This window comes from Lygodium microphyllum, chromosome 12 (genome assembly GCF_053477565.2).
Source record: "Lygodium microphyllum isolate KBCC chromosome 12, Lygodium_microphyllum_v1.1.10, whole genome shotgun sequence".
NCBI classification, from domain to species: Eukaryota; Viridiplantae; Streptophyta; class Polypodiopsida; order Schizaeales; family Lygodiaceae; genus Lygodium; species Lygodium microphyllum.
The window spans coordinates 32028526-32049014 of record NC_141146.1 but is presented as its reverse complement, the minus strand read 5'-3'; the positions used below and the strand labels follow the sequence as shown (position 1 = coordinate 32049014).

The 20489-nt window shown below is 37.0% G+C and overlaps 1 protein-coding gene across 2 annotated transcripts; it reads left to right on the top strand.

Moving 5' to 3' along the window:
- The first annotated feature begins 12885 nt into the window (after nt 1–12885).
- LOC148027609 (stearoyl-[acyl-carrier-protein] 9-desaturase, chloroplastic-like) lies at nt 12886–15782 on the top strand. 2 transcript variants are annotated; one of them, XM_087689320.1, is made up of 4 exons: nt 12886–13097; nt 13426–13628; nt 14004–14514; nt 14761–15782. In XM_087689320.1, exons 2-4 carry the CDS (start codon nt 13468–13470, stop codon nt 15325–15327), a joined length of 1239 nt encoding a protein of 412 aa, XP_087545446.1. In that variant the 5' UTR covers nt 12886–13097; nt 13426–13467; the 3' UTR covers nt 15328–15782. The 2 variants fall into 2 exon arrangements, with proteins under 2 accessions (XP_087545446.1, XP_087545444.1); XM_087689318.1 differs by having other exon boundaries at nt 12886–13628.
- The last annotated feature ends 4707 nt before the right edge of the window (nt 15783–20489 follow it).

Below are 20489 nucleotides of genomic sequence, written 5' to 3'. Positions count from 1 at the left end.
CAATCAGTAAATAACCCCCTACATTACACCCTTCTGTATATAAAAAATGTATAAAAATGGTATTTTAAAAATACCTTATTTTGAACCCACGTGATGCACACATATATTCATAAGTAACTTACCCAAGAAGTATATGATTTCCACTCAAGACTTCATCATGACATTCTCTTATAGAAGAGGACACCATCTTTGTGGACATTTGGTGCCATTAGACCAAGACATGAGGGAGTTTTCTTGAGATTCAATAGTAGATATTAATTTTTCCCTGAATGGTGAACTATTGATCATTATGAAGCTAGAGTCAACATGCACATTACAACAATTGAGGAGGGATATGCATAATAAAGACATATAACTTCCTGATTTGATTAGCTTCTTTGTTAATAATAAAAGCGTGCATTACCCTTTGCATTGTCTTTTTTTTAAAACATTTATACTATCAAAGGATTTATTTGCATCACATTGTCTCTAATTACTCTCTCTTGATATTTATTAGGTTGTCCCAAATGAGAAAGGAAAATAGCTTTATGTGTGCAAAGAGATAAAAAAACAATGGTGTGCATTTGCATTAGAAAACCATTAGTTTGGCTTGCACACTTGTATATATAGAGCCATTACACACACCTTTTTCACATAGAAACACAAGCATTTCATGTTCCTTTTGGACACAGGAAAGACCATTCTACCAAGAAATTGTAAGCAACAAGTCTAGTAATATGAATGAGAACCTTTTTTTTGCATTTTTATTTCTTGATTATATTTTAAAATTGTACAATGTGATGAATGGAGGAGCCATTACAAAGTTACGATTCCCCTCAAGGATAGGGGCTAAAAGATCTAACATCATAGGGCAACTATGGCCTGCATAGTTAGATTGTCATGGTAGATAGTAGGATTGGGTTGAGGATTGGTGGTGGGGTTGGAATTGGGATTACTGGTGAGATTAGGGTTGGGTTTGGGCTTAGGACGATTGAAATACAATGGCATCCTCCACATCATGCCATAAAGCTTCCAATCTCAGGCCCCTTATCGCTACCCCTTGTGGTCGCTCGTTTAGCACTTGTGACCCACTCTCCATAGCCTACTTGTCTTTATTGTGTCCATTCTTCAATATCTTGCATATTGACATCAAATTACCATCTATTCTATTTAAACTCATTCACAACTACTAGCTAAGCTTCTTCATTATGGCATTATGTTTGTGCTCTTACTTTATTCCCTTCATCTCCTTAACCCACCTCCTCCCTACACTGTTGGGAAATACAAGCCACAATGAATTAAATAGCAGTGATCTTGAGCTTTTTAAAATCAAAATAAAAATAGCATCATATTTTAATATCCTACACCAAAAGGAAAGTTTCAAAATGCGAGCTTCGATCGGTAAAAATAGGCTTGCATTATAGAAACTACTCACATTTGGAAGATCAAATATAGTGTTGAGGATGAGAAATGCATTGAGGTGGCATGTTCTCCACCCACAAATCACATCTTAATTGGGATGTTTTGAAACTAGCACAACCCAACTATTTATCATACCCACAAGGTTCTACCAATTATTAAGAAGGGCCTCCATGCAAACAATAAGCATGCATTTGGACCTAGGGACACAAGCCCCAAGTTTGTTCTTAATGACACCTTCCAATAGCACAAACTAACCTCAAAGGAGAGACATAGATACTTACTATCAGGATCATCCATGGTAGCCACTACCAACAATATTCGTAAAGTAATATATATTTGTCTCCAAATCGTATAATACAATGATCCCTATTAAATCATTGAATAAGGTAAGAATTCGAAAGCACTAGCAGCAAAACTAGGATGGAAGAAGCCAATGAACACGAACAACCAATGCTCTTGATCAAGCACTTACAACTTATGATAGAAAATCAAAACGACTCACACATCATCAATCCTCATGTAAGGAAAGCTTCTCAAAAGCATGGGATATAATTGTTCATCATCTTGTAGGAACCTAAGTACTAGCGGATCAAGACAATATATGCAATTTTTTAATAGGGGTGGTGGTAGCAAAGTTACAACATTGCTATCCTAAATAGGGGGTTTAAACAATATAATTAAATTAATATATCTAATGAGATAAAAATAAATAAATGTAGAAAACAAATAATAAGATTTTACTGTTGTAGGCCAATGATGATGGAGTTGGTCAATGGTTCTTCATGAGGATGAGAGGGCACCTAAATGTTGACAAAATCTGGCTCTAATCTCCTCCTCTCAAGGATATAATGGCCTCCATGGGGGCCTCCACGCCCAAGAAAATGGCCACCCACTTGTGAAGGACCACTGCACGCTTGGATCATGCCATAATATTGTATCATAATACTTGATAATGGGATAAAAGATTTGATAGAGACTCTTGGTGATGAATTACATGCCCCAAAAGAATTACATGAAGCTAGCAATAGTGTGATCCATCATGTGAGAAGGGATATAGAAGGCAATAACAAGGGTGCTTGGGAGAGAATAAGCACATGGAGAGTCAAAAAATAAAAATGAGACCCAGTGAATGGTTTTTATAGGTAATGAACTTAATATTAGTTTCAAAAATCCTTTAAAAATTTAAATATATTTTTCAAGAGTTAAAACAACCAAATCACAAAATAATCCAAAATATACAGCATTAGAGAATCTAAAATACATATACATAATGAAAAAATCAAATCTCTCAATTGATTGGTCATAAATTTTCGATACATCATATGTCTCCATGCAAATTCTAACTTGTTGCAAAGCACTCTATACTATATAATTCCTCTCTATTCCCTTTTCCATCGATTTTTTTTAAAATACGATTTGAAATATTGTGTCCCAACAAAAAAATTCTAGCATTAAACAAGCTCACCTTTCTAGCAATGATATGGAAGTTAAAGCTTTGTGTACAAATGATTCACATCAAGACTAGATGCTCTCACAAATTTAGGAGACTCCAATAATCACTCATTATGGCTAGCTCAATCATTCCACGTGGCATAGGAATTGGAATATCAAATGCTTGTTCCATGTCTTCAATGCACTCCAAGGGAATACATTGGCCTACTTTCTTCATCCAACATTGGTAATAGATGTGCATGTACAATGATGAATGTACAATAAAAAAATGGAAGGCAACACTAGAGACAAATACTCTGTAGTACAAAAAGCTATCACCTTTGTGCACCCTGTCCACCTCACTCCATCCTTGTTCAAATTCAAATTAAGAGAGTTCTAACTTATGTCCTTAGAAATGAAGATGAAGAGACATTAGTGGAAGATTGAAGTCACTTTTTGGTCTTTTAGTGGGAGGAGAGAAAGTGTGCTCCATCAATGACAAGAAGGCTTATGTTACATAATTTGTTTTTGAAAATTATTTATGCATGTTTGAAAACTCATTTTATTTTTTTAAATTTCAATTTTATTGAAATGACTCAAGTAATTAGCATTTTTTAGTAATAAAGTGGATCAATTGTAAGTTTTGTTGAGATTGATTGGAGTGATTGTTCTTTTCCAATGGTAATGGTTTGTCATCGCATTTCAATCATTCCTCTTATAAGGAAAAAAAAGCTAGCACAATTCTCCTATCTCTTATTGTCATTTTCTCCTCTCTTCCCTTTGCTCAGCAGCTTAGGGAATTTCTCTTTGTTTTCTATCCGCTCCACCACATGTTTCCACTCTTCATCTTTCTACTCCATGGAGGTGTCTAGTCGGTGCTGAAGGCCCAATGCTTCCATTGAGTCCATAGTCACTTATAATACATGTGATGAGTAAGATAGGTGGGTTTCCTTGACCATAACAAAGGGAAGTGGGATAATCATATAGCAAAAAAAGAGGAAGATATCCTTGTAGCCAGCCCTTTCATATCATGTTGGAAGGACATGCCAATGGATTTTAGACTCGATGGCTCCAAGAGGACAATGAAAGGGGTGTGTGTGCATCATGTTTTTATGTATAAGAAGCTTCACCTTGAGCCCAATTCCTTTAATATTCCTCTACATAGACCCAATTAATAGTGCAATTTGGTTAATTTTACTTTCTAGTATGAATGAAGATTTTTGTTTCTTATTCATATTGTAATTGATAAGACCATTTGATGTTTACAGTCTTATATCCATCAAGCCTTGACAAGTAGCAGCTAGCAGAATGTGTGGTTGATGTTCGAGATGTCATCCATGCCTCCATTCATAACGAGCATTAGAAGGGGAGGACCAAAGCGGCACTCGTTGTTGAGAGGGGCATTTATGTGTCACCTTTCTCTAATGAGCAATGGGAAGCCTTGTCTAGCCTTTCCCTTTTTAGATTTTAAGATCAATGTGTGGATGCTAGCAAATTAAAGGATAAGCGAGGGTTTCACAAGGTAAAGAAATGCCTAAAGACCAATATTGGAAGTAGACAAAGTAAAATATCTACAATTATGCATATAGCCATTTTTGTGGACTTCTTCTCTAGCACTGAAGTCAAGACCTTAAGAACCATGTTCCTAGTGAAGTGCCTAGATACAAATAACCTTCTAGAGTTTGTGGATGCAGGTTGGGATACAAAGGTGTAAGATGGAATCTCTTGCAAGGTACAACTAGATTCTATTGTAGTATATGATTGCCACTCAAGACTTCATCATGACATTCTCTTATAGAAGATGACACTAACTTTGTAGAAATTTGGTGCCATTAGACCAAGATATGAGGGAGTTTTCTTGAGATTCAATACTAGATATTGATGTTTTGTTGAATGTTGAACTATTGATCATTACGAAGCTAGGGTCAACATGCACATTACGACAATTGAGGAGGGATATGCACAATGAATACATCTAACTTCTTGCTTCTATTAGCTTCTCTATTCATAGTAAAAAGCTTCATTACCTATTTTTCTTTACATTTATACGAGTAGAGGATTTATTTGCATCACATTATCTCTAGCTATTCTCTCTTGATATTTATCAGGCTATCACAACGAGAAAGGAAAATATAATTGTGTGCAAATAGATAAACAAAAAATGGTGTGTATTTGCATCAGAAAGCCATTAGTTTTACTTGCATACTTGTATTATAGAGGCTATTACATTGGCCTTTTTCACATAGAAACACAAGAATTTAATATTCCTTTTGGACACAAGAAAGACAATTCTACTAAGAAATTGCAATCAGTAAGTCTAGTAATATGAATGAGAACCTTTTTTTGGCATTTCTATTTATTGTAAAATTGTATAATGTGATGAATGCAAGACCCATTACAAAGTTACGAGTCCCCTCAAGGATAGGGGGCTGAAAGATCTAACAGTGTGGGGTGGTTGTGGCCTCCACAACGAGATTGCCATGGTAGGTAGTAGGTTTGGATTTAGGTTTGGTGGTGAGGTTGGGATTGGGATTCGTGGTGACATTAGGGTTGGCTTTGTGCTTGGGAGGATTGACATGCAATGGCGTCCTCCATATCATGCCACAAAGCTTCCAATCTTGGTCCCCTCATCTCTACCCCTTGTGCCTGCTCATTTAGCACTTGTGACCCACTCTCCATAGCCTACCTTCCTTCATTGTATTCATTCTTGGATATCTTCCATATCAGCTTCAAATTGCCATCTAGTTTATTTATACTCATGCATACTTGCTAATTGAGATTCTTCATTATGGCATTGCACTTGTGCTCTTACTTTGTTTGGTTCATCTCCTTAAACCACCCCCTCCCTACAATGTTGGCAAATACAAGCTACAATGAATTAAAGGGCACTGATCTTGAACTTTTTAACATCAAAATAAAAGTAGCTTCATATATTAATATTGTGCACCAAAAGTAAAGTTACAAAATGTGAACTTCAATGGGCAAAAATAATCTTACATTGTAGAAACTACTCACATTTGGAATATCAAGAAATTATATGGATTAAGTAGGGCCCTCAATACTAGCATATCAAGAAATTATATGGAATTAAGCAGGGCAGATGGTAGCAAAGTTACAACATAGCTATCCAAAATAGGGGGTTTAGAAAAGATGATTAAAGTAGTATATCTAATGAGATCAAGGATAAAGAAAAGTAGAAAGCAAATAATAAGAACTTAGTGTTGTAGGCCAATGATGATGGAGTTGGTCTCTATGGCTCTTCATGAGGATGAGAGAGCACCTAAATGTTGATAATGTCAAGCTCTGATCTCCTCTCAAGGACATAATGGCCTCTATGGCGCCTCTATGCCCAACAACATGACCACACACTTGTCGAGGAAGGTGTTGAGCTCTCTCTCAATAACATGCATGTCTTATGTTGAAAGTGGTGTTGGCTGGTGAGCTCCATTGGGGTCAGCTATAGTAGAGGAAAATGATATAGATTGTGTGGAAGAGGTGGGGACTAGTAGTTGTTGGTCTTGGTTGGGGACACTTGGGGCTGGGGCTAGGGTTCGTGGGATAGGGGCACTTAGGGTTAGGGTTGGGGCTGGGGCTCATGGGATGGAGACACTTAGGGCCAAGATTGGGACTAGGGCTCATGGGCTTGAGGATTTAGGGCACTTTGACCTAGGAGTGGGCACTCAGGCTCAAGCTTGTGGTGCAAGGGGGCTTGGGATTGGGATTGGGGCTCATGGGGTAGGGGAATCTAGGATTGATCTTGGGCATTTCTCTTAGGCACACGGAGAGAGGACATTTTGGCATGGGGATCAAACTCATGGAGCTCAAATTGGGCCTAGGGCTTAGCGTCGAGCTCCAGTGCATGGTGCTTGGTTTGGGCCTAGGTCTAGGGTTGGGACTTGAGCTCGCATGACTCGACATGCTTGTGGGGCTTAGAAAGTTGGATAGGCTTATGGGTCTCAACATGTTCAGGCTCTATTTGGGCATTGGGCTAGGGTGCTACTTGTGCTCTTTGAAAGTGGAGAGAGAGTCTGATAGGCTCTATCCTAGGTTCAAGCTCTTCTATTGCTACTACTCTCTATAAGCACGTGTCCCTCTCATGTCTATTGTGGGATCTTTGCATAGCTCATTGTCAGTGAAAAGGAAAGAATACCATATTGGAGAATATGGGAATTTCCTATAAGTTTGGGACACATGGTCAAATATTTGGATTTATCATAACTTGAATACTATAACTCCAAATTGAGCACTCTCTAACTCAATAGATTCCATTTTTCAAGCGCTTTCCAATGATAAGTCACATCATATGGTTTTGAGAAACTTATGGACATGTTATCCGGGTGCCACCTTTTTAGTATTCAAAAAATGAAAATTGGGAAATTTCCAAACTCACTAATATTGTGTTAAAGACAATAAGAATTTATCACATGCAATAATTTTTTATCTCCATAAGATTTAGAAGCATGTCATATTGTAGTCACAAGTGACATAAGTTGTTGAAGTCTCTGGGCATGACCCTCACCTTATGGGCATGGATTGCGAAAAAAAACACATCTTCAAAAAATTTGATGAGAAAGTCTTTGGTAGTCTCCTAAAGTGTGACAATTTTTTAGATAATCCATCACATGTCTTTGGCCTGTGCATGGGCAGTAGGGTCCAAATGAATTACATGACAAGATTTTCTTTATTAAATTTAATGGGCAATCCTCATCCTCGGCTGAGTTAGAGGAATGGACCTCTAAAATCGAAGTCCACTTCCTCATTTTCCCCCGTACCAATGAGGCCAAAATTGTCTTTGCCTCCCTTCACTTAGAGGGCTTTGCCCACACATGGTGGAGTTACATTCAAAGGGAAAACTAGCAGTTTCGTGATTGGGAAGATTTCAAGATACACATGGTTCAAGTTTTTGTCTCTATGGTAGAGAATGAATGTTTGGCAAGGCAATGGTATCATTTTGACCAGTGTAATCTCACCATGCGGGAGTGTACTAACAAGTTTATGAACCTATCCATGTATGTGAAAGCTGTCAGTGATGAGGCCAAACTGCATAAATACATTTATGGGCTGGATTCGAATCTCTCAGCTGATATAATGGCTCAAAAGCCAGCCACTTTGTTTGATGCCATAGAGTTGGCTGAACGGTGTGGCAGGAAATACTGTCACAATGAGGGAAGGCAGCCCATTTCAAGACAGCAAAGATACCCCACTAGGCAGCCCCCATATGCTAGAAATTATCGTAGCAACAGTGCATTGAATGAAAGCCCCAAGCTACCGACTTATCCCACTTTTAATACTGAGAGAAAGCATGGCAGTTTTGGGACAACACTTCCACCCAAAGGTGACACAAAGCATGCTAAAAGTAAGACTCGGAATGCCTTAGGTTCGAATGGCTAAAGATTCATTTTTCGGAATGTTGTCAAGGACCAAAAGGCTAAGGGTGTATGCTTTAAGTGTGGGGATAAATACACGCCTGATCATGCGTCCCAATTCCCATTTAAGAATGCCATTGTTAGGTTTAATAGCATGTATGTGTTGGAAGATTGTGATAGAGTGGATGAGGACCCACATGACACACCATCGATGATGACACATGTTGAAAATGCAGAATTTGAAGAGGATCTTGACCCAAATCAGTTTTATGATTCTCCGGATGGGTTCCCTTTTGATCCCGATGGATGTACGGTGACCCATGCTTGTATGGATGACCCTTATGCTCTTGATGCTTACCATGTAGGTTATCCATTTGATCTCGGGGAAGGGCCTTATCCTTGCACATCTATAATGTTCACCATAACATTTTTGGTACCAGAGATGAAAACCTTTAAATTAAAATATTGGAGGGATCTTTGAGCCAACTTACATGTATATGTACTAGTTTGATAACTAAAGCTTAGTAAAGTACAAGGCTTTAAAGCTCATCCTTTAAATTTTGAGAGTTTTTTCATTAAGTTCACAATGGATAATGCGAAGCCTCTCATAATAATTAGAAAAAAATAGAAATTTATTCATTTATTTATTTTTGTACATTTTCATTTGTTCATTTGTCATATAGTAGTGACTTCTTGAACATGATGCCACATGTAACATTGGCCACATTATATAGATGGTGGGGAATTAATGTGTCTTACATTTTCAACAAGAAATTTCTTAGATGGATTTATGCAAATAAATTATTTTATATTCAGAGGAGCGCATTTTTAGAGCACAAAAATTATTACTAATGTTGGTGTTTGTATTGCATATTTATTCATGGTTGTATATGCACACATGCAAATTTATTTACTCTAGTTATAACATTCGTATTAAAGTATAATGGCAAGAAAATTCCTTTTGTAACCTTGAAATATATTTATTGAATAGGACTTAGCAAAATTAGGCCTAAAAGCACATAGTTCGTGCAAGGCCTAAAAAGCACATAGTTTACAAGAAGATCCCACCCATAAACCAATCTCAAGCAACTCAAAGTGGAAACATGCTTGAGATTGAAGGGGCTATCTAGTTCAAATAGTAGACATGCATGGCAATATGATATGGCTACTTCTAATTCAATATGGATCAATATTCTTGTCCCTCCAATAAGCTTTAACAAATACAATGTGGCTCTCAAGTTGAATTAAAAATGAATTTATGTATGAAGGGACACATGGGGCCACAATAACAAAGCATGGAAGAATGCTGACTACTTGAAAGTTCAATTCTAACTCAACACCAAAGACTCAAAACTCTAAGAATATTGGGAGAAGCCTAGTCTAACACTAGTACCTTGTTTATTCATTTGGTGCGCAATAAAACTTTGGGTGGCCAAAGGTGGCTAAAGACAATTGGGTTGTTACCTCTTCCCAATCTCACTCAAGTTAATGAAGAAATCATTGGCAAGCTTGGCACATTCATTGGACTAGTTATGCAATTGTATTATCATTGCAAGCAAGTTCAGTCTATCTCTTTACCTCCGAAATTTTGTTGCTTGTGGCTAATTCTTCATAAAGCTCTTTGGACCAACAAAAAGGTAACCAATATAGGCATATGATAATGGAATTTGTTATAGGTTTAATATGCAAATAGAAACCATCCCACACCTCTTTATCACCTATCTAGTGAATCAAGGCATTCTTAGAGAGAGATACAATTTTACATTTCCTCTTTACCCAGAACCCTTCTCATGGAATGAAATTCTCCTAGGGGAAGTTAATAGGTTTCCTCTTGTCCTATAATTGTTAGGAGTTGGATAGTGTGGAAAAATTAAAAATGCATATACTTTCCATGAGAAGCAATTTATGTAGTGAGAAGTAGCTTTATAATGTTGGCCTTTAAACAAGAGGAGAAGATCATTGTAGGAAGAAGTAGTGTGAGCAATCCAACCAGTTTAGATATTCTTCAAAGACATAAAAGAAGGAACTGCTTTAAGAGAGAAAACTTAAGTAGTAAAAGGTGCACTTCCCCCACAATGTTAAATGAGAAGGAAATCATCGACAATCGACATCCAATCACTTGCCTCATGACAACCTATAAGATTTTTGCCGAAAACCTAGTCAAAAGGTTAAACTCTCATCTAAACTCTTGGATTTGCAAAGAGCAAAAATGATTTATCAAAGAAAGATACATTTTGGATGCAACCATAGGCCTTTGGAAGGGCATGGATTATGCCCAAAAGACCAATCAAGACTTTGTCTTCATAAAGATAGATTTTGACAAAGCATATTGAAAGGGATTTCATTCCAAAATCTTTACAAGATATGGGATTAGGCAAGTGCTTTATAAAGTCTGCCTTGACCCTCGTTTGCATTGCTTCAGCAAGAATCTCCATCAATGGGGAACTCTCTCAACCTTTTTTCTTAGATGCTCCATTAGGCAAGGTTGCCCCTATGCTCCCTTGCTTTATGTGATATTGATTGATGCCACATGCTAGCTTCTCAAGGAGCAATTTAGGTAAGGTTTCATTGAGGGCATAAGGCTTCTTAACACCAAGAAACGCATGTTACCGAAGTTGTTGCTTATGGCAGTAATGGCATAGTAAAGAATGATGACTAGTCGCTCAAAACTATTTGGAGATGTTTAAATGTGTTCTACCTAGCCTCAAGAATTAATCACAATAAAATAAGAATTCACTCTTTATTGGCTCCCACTGACTTGAGGATGTAGGCTACCACACAAGCCCCGATGGGAAGATCTTCAAACTATTAGGCATTCCTATGGTGTTCAAAGTTACACTCGAGCAACAATGGCAATGGATCATGGATAAATAAAACAAGAAAATCAAAAGATGGAAAGGATTTCATGGAGGGCTAGCCTCAATGAAATTCATCCTTTAGTACTGTTTCATCCCCTCATACATTTAGTTCCTAGCTCATTGGAAATCAAGTCCTACCTGTAGCAACTTGACTAACTATGGAACTTTTTATGGAGTGGCAACTCTCATGGACACAAACTCTCTAAAGTAGCCTAGAATGTTTGCACTCTAGAATAGAAATATGGTGGCCTCAGTATCCCCTACATACATAGACTAGCATGCAAACTTGCAAGATACAGACATCGGCAATACTGTTGACTACAAGCTTTGATCCCTCATAGTGGACAATTGTAAAGATTTTAAAGGGATGCCCACTCATAATATTCTTTTTGCCAAAGTTAAAATCAAAATTAAGAAGGTGTTCACTCTCTTTTGAACCATTTGAGAGTCATGGCAACATTACAAAGAGAAGGTTTCAATACAGGTGGTACAAGGGCAAGCAAAGATGGGCAACTAGAGATTTAGTGTGGTTTAGCCTACTAGTAAACCCAATCAAAGATGAACACATGAAAGCAGAGTTAGACTCCAAAAAAAAGAATTAGGTTTTGGAAGGACCTCTAGGATATCGAGAGCACGAAGTAGAAGACAAAGGAAATGCTAGTTGCCCAATACCAATTGAATGAGCTAGATCTAGAGATCCTATCCAAGAGAATAAAAGAATGGTTAGGTACTACCACAATGTGCTTGAATTTGATTTGCAAGTTAGATTGGAGGGCATACACTGGGAATACTGACTCCAGCTCCTTTCATTGCCCCAACATCAAAAGAGTGAAACCTTGACCTCACTAGGAAGCTCAATCAAAGATAGAGAATCAATTGAAGTAACAATTAACGATACTATCAATTCAAGCAAATATAGTCTGCTACCATCCCCTTGAAATACTCTTGCGTATTGTGGTTATGGAGATGAAACAGCAACAAAAATAGGTAAGGGCAATGGTTTTTCTCTAAGATGTGATCCACAAGTTGAAACCCTCCCCCATCTTTTTCTTACATGTGTAGCAGATCAAAAGGCCCTCATAGAGCTATAAAGAATCACTTTCCCTTTCCACCGCCAGGTCTCACATGGAAGGAACTCATCCTCGAGGAATCCGATCCATTCTCCCTAGTTCTATGGATTGTTATTAGAAGTGTCTACATATGGTCTATTTGGATCATGAGGAACGAAATAGTATTTAATGGCAAAGTTCTTGATGTTGCCAAAGGATTGAGAAAACTTTTGGTCTTGAAGATCAATTCCACAATGAATATATTCAAATTATTGTTGAGGGGGCATGTAGAGTAGCCAAGCCGCTTATCACCTTTGTCTTCAAAAGGGAAACACACAAATTTCTAAAGAGATGGAATTGAGCCTCTCCAACTACTTATACAACATACTTATTGGGGGATCCAACCTAGTATTGGAACGTGTATGCTTTGTGGGCACCCCCTGCACTTATGGATGATTCTCTCTCAATAGCATTTTGGTCACTACTAGCTACCACTTGTATTCACACAAGAACAAACTCTTGGCTTGTACAGCACATCCACGAGGTTAAAAGTGATATGTTATCATCCTATCAGCTGGCTCCAAAGGATTAACCGTTCCCCCTTTTCGGTAAATTTACCTCTCCTTATACAATTTACAGCACTCTCACATAAGTCTAAAGTTTGCAATCCATTTTAAGTATGCGTTTGAACAGTATTTATTACTGTCAACAATCAAACCATTAAACAAGTATGTGATGTGACAATATATATGTGTGCAGACTCCAGAGTGCCAACTGCCAAGCAGTCTGCAGGGCTCTCTCTCTCTCTCTCTCTCTCTCTCTCTGTCTTTCTCTCTCTCTATGTGTGTGTGTGTGTGCGCCCCTTTTATGTATAGGTTAAAGTTCTTTAATTGCTCTCGATGCATTCCATTTTGGGTCTCATGGGTTCCAACTTCCTGCTAGATTGTGAAATAGCATGTGAGCTCGTTCGTGGGTCATCTATGCTTGCATTTGTAAGTTGTAACCTTGTGGGTTCGTCCTGATTCTGGCCAATTTGTGGAGAGCAGCTTGTGGGTTTGTCGGATTTGACAAACGCAGCTCCTGGGCTGAATGCTCCATTCATTCCAAACTTTCTTTCTGATTTCTGTATCTCGACTGTGCGTGTGTGCTGTGTGAGACTTGTGTAACTCTGACACAGAGAGAGAGAGAGAGAGAGAGAGAGAGAGAGAGAGAGAGAGAGAGAGAGAGTGTGTGTGTGTGTGTGTGTGTGTGTGTGTGTGTGCGTGTGTGTGTGTGTGTGTGTCCAGTCTTCTGATACTTCCAAGTTTCACACACCCGCAGGGCCGCAGTTGCATATAAGTCTTTTAACCCTTTTTGATAACCATGACTTCCATTAGTCATGCGCACAGCTGTGGCTGCTTTGGGACTCGCCAAACATCTCCAGTACTGTCGCAAAGATCAGCACGATCGCAGGACCAGATAAATACTGGGGCGCAATCACACGCCTTGGCCAGACCTGCGATCACCGCGACGGCCTTTTCAAGGTATATCCACTGCTTTGTTGCGGCAGACACATCTGACCGCTATGATTAATCTAAACCCATGTGATTGCAATGCCGTTTCTCTCATCCTGGCATTAGTCCTCCCACTGTTCATGCAGTTGCAGCCTTAGATTATTTCATTCTGGCTGCCTGAATTAACATGATTGATGTTACTGATTCTCAAGTTTCAACAGTCTTTGATGCTCGAGCTGGGCAAATGCACGCTTCGCATTGATCACCAGTGTCACAACTTCACCCAGATGCATGCGGCTTTAATTACGTGTTGCCTTTCCTTTAGAACCGATGGATGTCTATCTAGATAAACGGGGCTTTCAATCGTTTGGCTTTGAGGATTTTGCTGAACTGGTGCTGCTGCAGGGATGCGTCCTCTACTCCGATACGTCGTGAGAAGCATGCCCATGTGAGCTTATACCCCAAATCCAGCCTCCCCCTGCCACCGGAGAAGGTGGATGTCTTCCACCACCTGCAGGATTGGGCAGAGGTAACCATTTTGCCTATGCTGAAGCCGGTTGAGAAGAGCTGGCAGCCCCAGGACTTCTTGCCAGATGCCTCTTCTGAGAGCTATGAATACGATGTTCGCGAGCTTCAGAAGCGGTCCTCGGAGCTCCCTGATGATTACCTGGTTTGCCTGATCGGTGATATGATCACCGAGGAGGCCCTACCTAGCTATCAGACCTCCCTCAACACAATGCGGGGCATCATTGATGTCACAGGATGCAGCCCCACTCCCTGGGCAAGGTGGAACAGAGGATGGACTGCAGAAGAGAACAGACATGGGGATCTCCTGAACAAGTACCTCTTCCTTACCGGTCGTGTTGATATGAGGAGCATTGAGAGGACTATTCATTACTTGATCCAATCAGGGATGGTAATATAATCAGCATATTATCATTCTTGCTGCAGCTCTTTTTCTTGTCTTGTATGATTTTTGATGTACTATGTTAGTTCAGGCTGGGTATGTCATGTAATTCCTTGATAAGGATGTTCGAGATACTTGTAGTCAAGCACTGATTTGATATAGCTTCAATATGTTGATGCTGCAGCCATTGAAAACTGCATATTTTCATAAGCTCTATCTGGCATCTTAATCATGCAGACATTGTGTGCCTTGCAGAATATTCAAACTGATAGGAGTGCCTACCTAGGGATGATCTACACCTCTTTCCAAGAAAGGGCCACTTTCATCTCTCACGGGAACACTGCACGGAAGGCGCGGGAATATGGGGACATGAAGCTTGCTCAGATTTGTGGAACAATTGCTGCAGATGAGAAGAGGCATGAGAATGCATATGCCAAGGTGGTGGAGAAGCTCTTTGAAGTGGATCCGGACTACACTATGCTGTGCTTGGAGGACATGATGAGGAAGAAGATAACCATGCCTGCCCACCTGATGTTTGATGGCATGGACAGGCACATCTATGAGAATTTTGCACTGGTGGCACAGAGGACAGGTGTTTATACTGCGAAGGACTATGCAGACATCCTGGAGCACCTTGTCAAGAGGTGGAATATAGAGAAGCTGAAGGGGCTTTCAAGCAGGGGGCAGCAGGCTCAAGAGTACGTGTGCAGTCTGCCATGCCGTGTAAGGAAAATTGCAGAGAGAGCAGAGGGGAGAGTGAAGAAAGGTTCCAAAATTGGATCATTCAGCTGGATCTTCAATAGGCCAATCAATTTGCTGTGATTGTGGAAGTCTGGTTAAAGTGAACCTTAATGGGGTTCCTTTTTGGTGACTCCCAAGCCACCCTTAATGCTTCCTGCGTCTACTTCCAAGTTGTGTCTCTATATATATTGCCTACTTGCACAATATACGGTGAAGCTCTTTCCTTTCCACCTTAATGGGATTCCTCTCGGTTACTTCCAAGCTATCCTTAATGCTTCCTCTGTTGACTTGCAAATTGCATCAATATACCATATACATGCCAAATGTTTCTCTGATTGCACTTGCACTTGCACGATATATTCCAAAGCTTCCTCTCAAAAAACTCTTATGTGAAATCCAGATGTCCATTAAAATAGATTCAGGTGCTTTGTGCCAATTTGTGCTTTGTCAGGTGCCACAATTAACAAAGTATGCTTCGTGCCTCAAGTGGTTCTTCACATTTTCAAGTACGAAAATATGGTTGTATATAAGCTAATAAATACATATTTTCCATTAAGAAAAATATATGGGTGTGTTTATAAATACATCCAAGTTCAAAAACTTACATTTGTAAGTTTGCTGGGTTTATAAAATTGCTACACTCTAGAGTCATGTGAGTCATCATTCTCTTCTTCTATCACTACAAGATAAAGATCTTATATCGACGTTCAAAGCGATGCAAATGTTCATAAAAAAAATTGTCACTATGGTCACTAAACGTATCGGTATCAACAGCTTTATAAAATAGTCGCTATATGCGTTGCCACGCAAATAGCAACGGTGTGCGATGCCAATAACGATGCGTGTAATAAATGTACAACACTAATAGCTATAGTTATAGAGAAAAAAATTGTGGTAGGGCAGTGTTGCTACAAAGAAAAAAGACATTGTGGCAGTGTAGCAAGTTGTCTTGTCACATATAACACGTGTTAAAATAAGTACAAGATCGTTGATGAAAACTTATGAAATTTTGGCAAGATACAAAGGATGATAAATGCATAGTATATGGAAGAAACCACAGGACCAAAAAAGAAGAGGATGTGTGTTCCACGAATCAAAGCATAAGCTATAGATTCTCACCATCTGAAAGCTCATTCCAACACAAAAGAACATCGAATGGACTCTGTAAAATAAACAAATACATATCAATCCACCATGTATAATGCATTTTTAAAAAAAAAGTAACTACGAACAAGAAAGATGATTAACTTACTAGGTCGCCATGTGCATACAGTCTATCGATCAGTACAGTGAGAACATGTCTTTGCATATTGAGTCTTTAAGCCAGTGGGATCACAGTTTATGATAGAGTGTTGCAAAGAAAATAAAATACAAATGTTAGAAACATGATTCTCAGTACAAGTGATATTGCAAATAAGAAAGTGAGAAGAACAAAAGAAAAACTTACAAAGTCCTCTAGATAAGTCCTGTGGCCCCGTCACTCCCCAGTTGATGCACAACCCTTGTATTCAATCGTGCCCTCACTGCCTCTTTGCTATCGTCAACATCCTGGAGAATCTATAGCATTTTCAAGTAAGAAAATATGGTTTTATTTAATCTAATAAATACATATTTTCCGTTAAGAAAAATATATAGGTGTGTTTATAAATACATTCAAGTTCAAAAACCTAAATTTATAAGTGTGCCAAGTTTGTAAATTTACTATAGTCTAGAGCTAAAATGCTTCAAAAAAGGCAATTCTAAGAAAATTATTTAGTTGCTAATTAGCCAAGATTTTAGAAAACTAAACCGGCCTTCGAATTTGGTAATGCAAATATAATTAATAAGAGAATTTATTGTTTATATAAGAGGTTAGCCCTTAAATGCATAAGATCTTTGAATCATGTCACATGTCACTTTTAAGTTATTTTTCTTTCTTTTTGAACGGTTAGATATTTTGTTATTATAAAATTTCACCAAAATCACATTTGTTTTTTCATCTACAGTCATGTGAATCATCATTCTTTTCTCTTATGTTTTTTACTTTCAATAACAAATTATATTTTGCCATAAATTTTCTCAATAAAATCACACCCGTTTCCTACCACTAGTCCGCTTTGATCTCCCTTCATTTCCTATCACAAACCCTTGAGAAGGCAATCAAAAATCAAAAGAGTCTCTACCCAGAAAACCAATACCACTTACTTGTTGATCTAGTGATGAACCCTTATTTCAGTGCAAAATTTGTCAAAAATCAATGCTACATATTGTCAAATGTGGTGCAGATTATAGGGTCTTTTGGACATTGAATCTCATTTGTACTTAGCCTAACAAACTATAAAGGCTATGAACCTTAGAATAATTTTGTACTTTGTGCTTCCATAGAATGAATTTTTTAAAAAATGAGGTTTGAAAGGTCATGGAAAAGGGGGTTGGGAAATGTGGTTTTAACTACCTCTCTCCTTTATCTTCTAATCTCACGATTCTTTTTTACACACACACACACACTCTCTCTCTCTCTCTCTCATTCTATGCAACTCTCATTCCCTTCTCTTGTGCTTCATGTCCGATCTCTTGAGAGAGGGAGTGAGGAAGGAATTTCTAATAAACTCTCTTGTGCACAATGGTTCATGGCTTTTGTGTGTAAAAAGAGAGGTTTGAAATGCTTCTTTCATGGTTTCTGGGTCTCTGAGAGTACTCATAGCCTCCCTTTCTCAGGATTCTCTATGCTTGGAGGGCAGATTCATCTAGCTATAGAGATATGGGCCTCCATGGACCTAAAACAAGACCAGCTTGTTAGTTTTAGAACTCAACAGGGTCACAACATCCAAGCCATATCTTTATTTTGTTCCCAAGTCATCCATTCAGTAAGATTTTGTTTCAATTGAATGCAAGCTTTTCTTCAACCTCCTCAATTTGATTTATAAGAAAATGGTTAAAAGGACCTCATACTATTGGCACAAACCAGTAGGAATAGATATGCTGCGGATGAACCTCAAGCTAACAGAATAGAAAGTAAAAAGATTCATGGGCTTGATCTTGGCAGTTGAAAATAGAAAATCTTTGTTATACTCTATTGTAATGTCAACTATTTATCAAGCACTATGTATAAGACAAGGGTAACATATTATGATTAGAGGAAAGGAAGTACTTTGATTTCTCATAGATAGAAATATTGATTCAAGCAATCTTGCTACTATTGGTACACATCCTCATTTTTTTAAATTCCATCGTTCATTGTTCAAGTTTTAATCTATTAGAATATAAAAAAGCCTAATCTAGCAATAGATGAAAGTATTCGATTGTGTATCATATTCACTTTAGGACTCAAAAGATCTCAGGTGTATAGGACGCTTCAAAGAATATTAAAGATACAACTTTTTACTTGATATTAACTCTTGGGATCATCATACCCTCAATTGTAATTCTTAGTAGCACTATCAAATTTTAATACCTGAATGGTGGTTTGATGGGATGATACTATTTTTTAAATCCTATCCTTAGTAATATCTTAAGATATCTTCCCTTGATTTGTAGGAAGAAATAGAAAGGACTCTTTCTATTTCTTCCTCTCAAAATTTTGCTTATAATGCAGATTGAAAATGTATAGATTGGGGACATGTTGGTTTCTCTAGTCATAAAAAGTTATCTTTTTAAGATCGAAAATGTCGTTATACTATTGTTGCCTTATCCTTGCATATCTTTCTTCAAATATAATATATCTCACATTGCACCAAAAAGTGTCTATCAAAATAATCATTTGATCATAGAACTCCTTTACTCTGTTACATTCATGATCTTATTTACTTTTTGAAAATGATTAAAGAGTATTGTAGGATGTTATACAAAGTTCTCTACATGAAATAAAGTGAAGTTTTGATGAGTCAATAGATTTAGACAAATAAATTATTAGTAGTCCTATGTAGCATAATATAAACTTTTGATAAGTCAAAGAGTTGACTAAAAGAGTCATTAGTAGTCAAATTCGTATAACGATACAAGAGACCCATGATAATAGATATAATTATTCAATATCTCTTCAAAAAAAAAAAACCTCAAAAAGATAAATAATATTATCTAGCAAAGATACACTATGTTCAATAACTCTTCAAACAAACAGTCTCTCTTAACTAAAAGTATATAGTAAACATATAGAATACTTAGCAAAGAAATCATAAAAAGAATATATTATGCCAAGAAGATATAGCTATTCAATACCTCTTGTATATTTTCCTTGTAGGTAGAACATATAACTTTTGCAATAAAGATATACGAATTCAATCTATTAAAAAAGATTGCCACTTTTGGATCCACATTGTGTAATGATATGTAAAATTAATTACAAATGACTAATTAAAAAAAGTCAAGCCTTGTTATTTTAGGATACTCCAAACTACTTATAATAATATTTCCATTAAGTGACACTTGCAACTAGTTGTATCAATCTTTATATCAAGCCATATTAATCAAGAGTATCTAAGAAAATCATGAAGAATAAGAAATGTTTGATACAATGCAAATAGGGGGTTCTAGCCATGGTTGAAATTTCTATTCGCATAATATCGAATATATTATTATTATTTTTAAAGTTTTTTAAATTATAATTAAAATATTTGATTTTGAAAGAAATTTTAGCTTTAAGATTCAATAATGTGATAATGCTATAATATTTATTTTTGTGAGTCCTTATACTTCTCGATTTTTTTAAAAGCACAAATATCTTGTCCTTTAAAAAAATCCAAAAAAAAACTTAGAAAATTTCAAGCTTATTTTTATTGTTAAATACTTTTATATTATAAAATTAGATATTCAAATATTAAAAAGCACCAAAAAAGCCTTCTAATTATGTTATATTAACAAGTCTTATTTTTTTTGAAATTTTGAATATTTTTAAGGCTCATTTTTAGCTTTAAAATATTTTTAAAAGAAAAACAAGCTTGAAAATTTTAAAATTTAAATATTTTCTTTTTTTTTTCATAAGATATTTATGATTCAAAAAAAAGTTTAATGAGTATTATGGTTCATAAATAATTAAGAGTATAGTATTATCACGCTATCAAATCCAATATTAACCATTATCCTAAAATTTAAAAATCAAATATTGTACTTAATTTAAAAATTTTAAAAATAATTAAAAATATCTAATACTACCTAAATAGGGGATCAAAGCATGGCTAGAATCTCTTATTTATCTATATCTAATATGATGAGAAGGTTAAAGAAGAAATCAAAATAGAGGAAGAGATCTAAAAAAAGAAGATTGA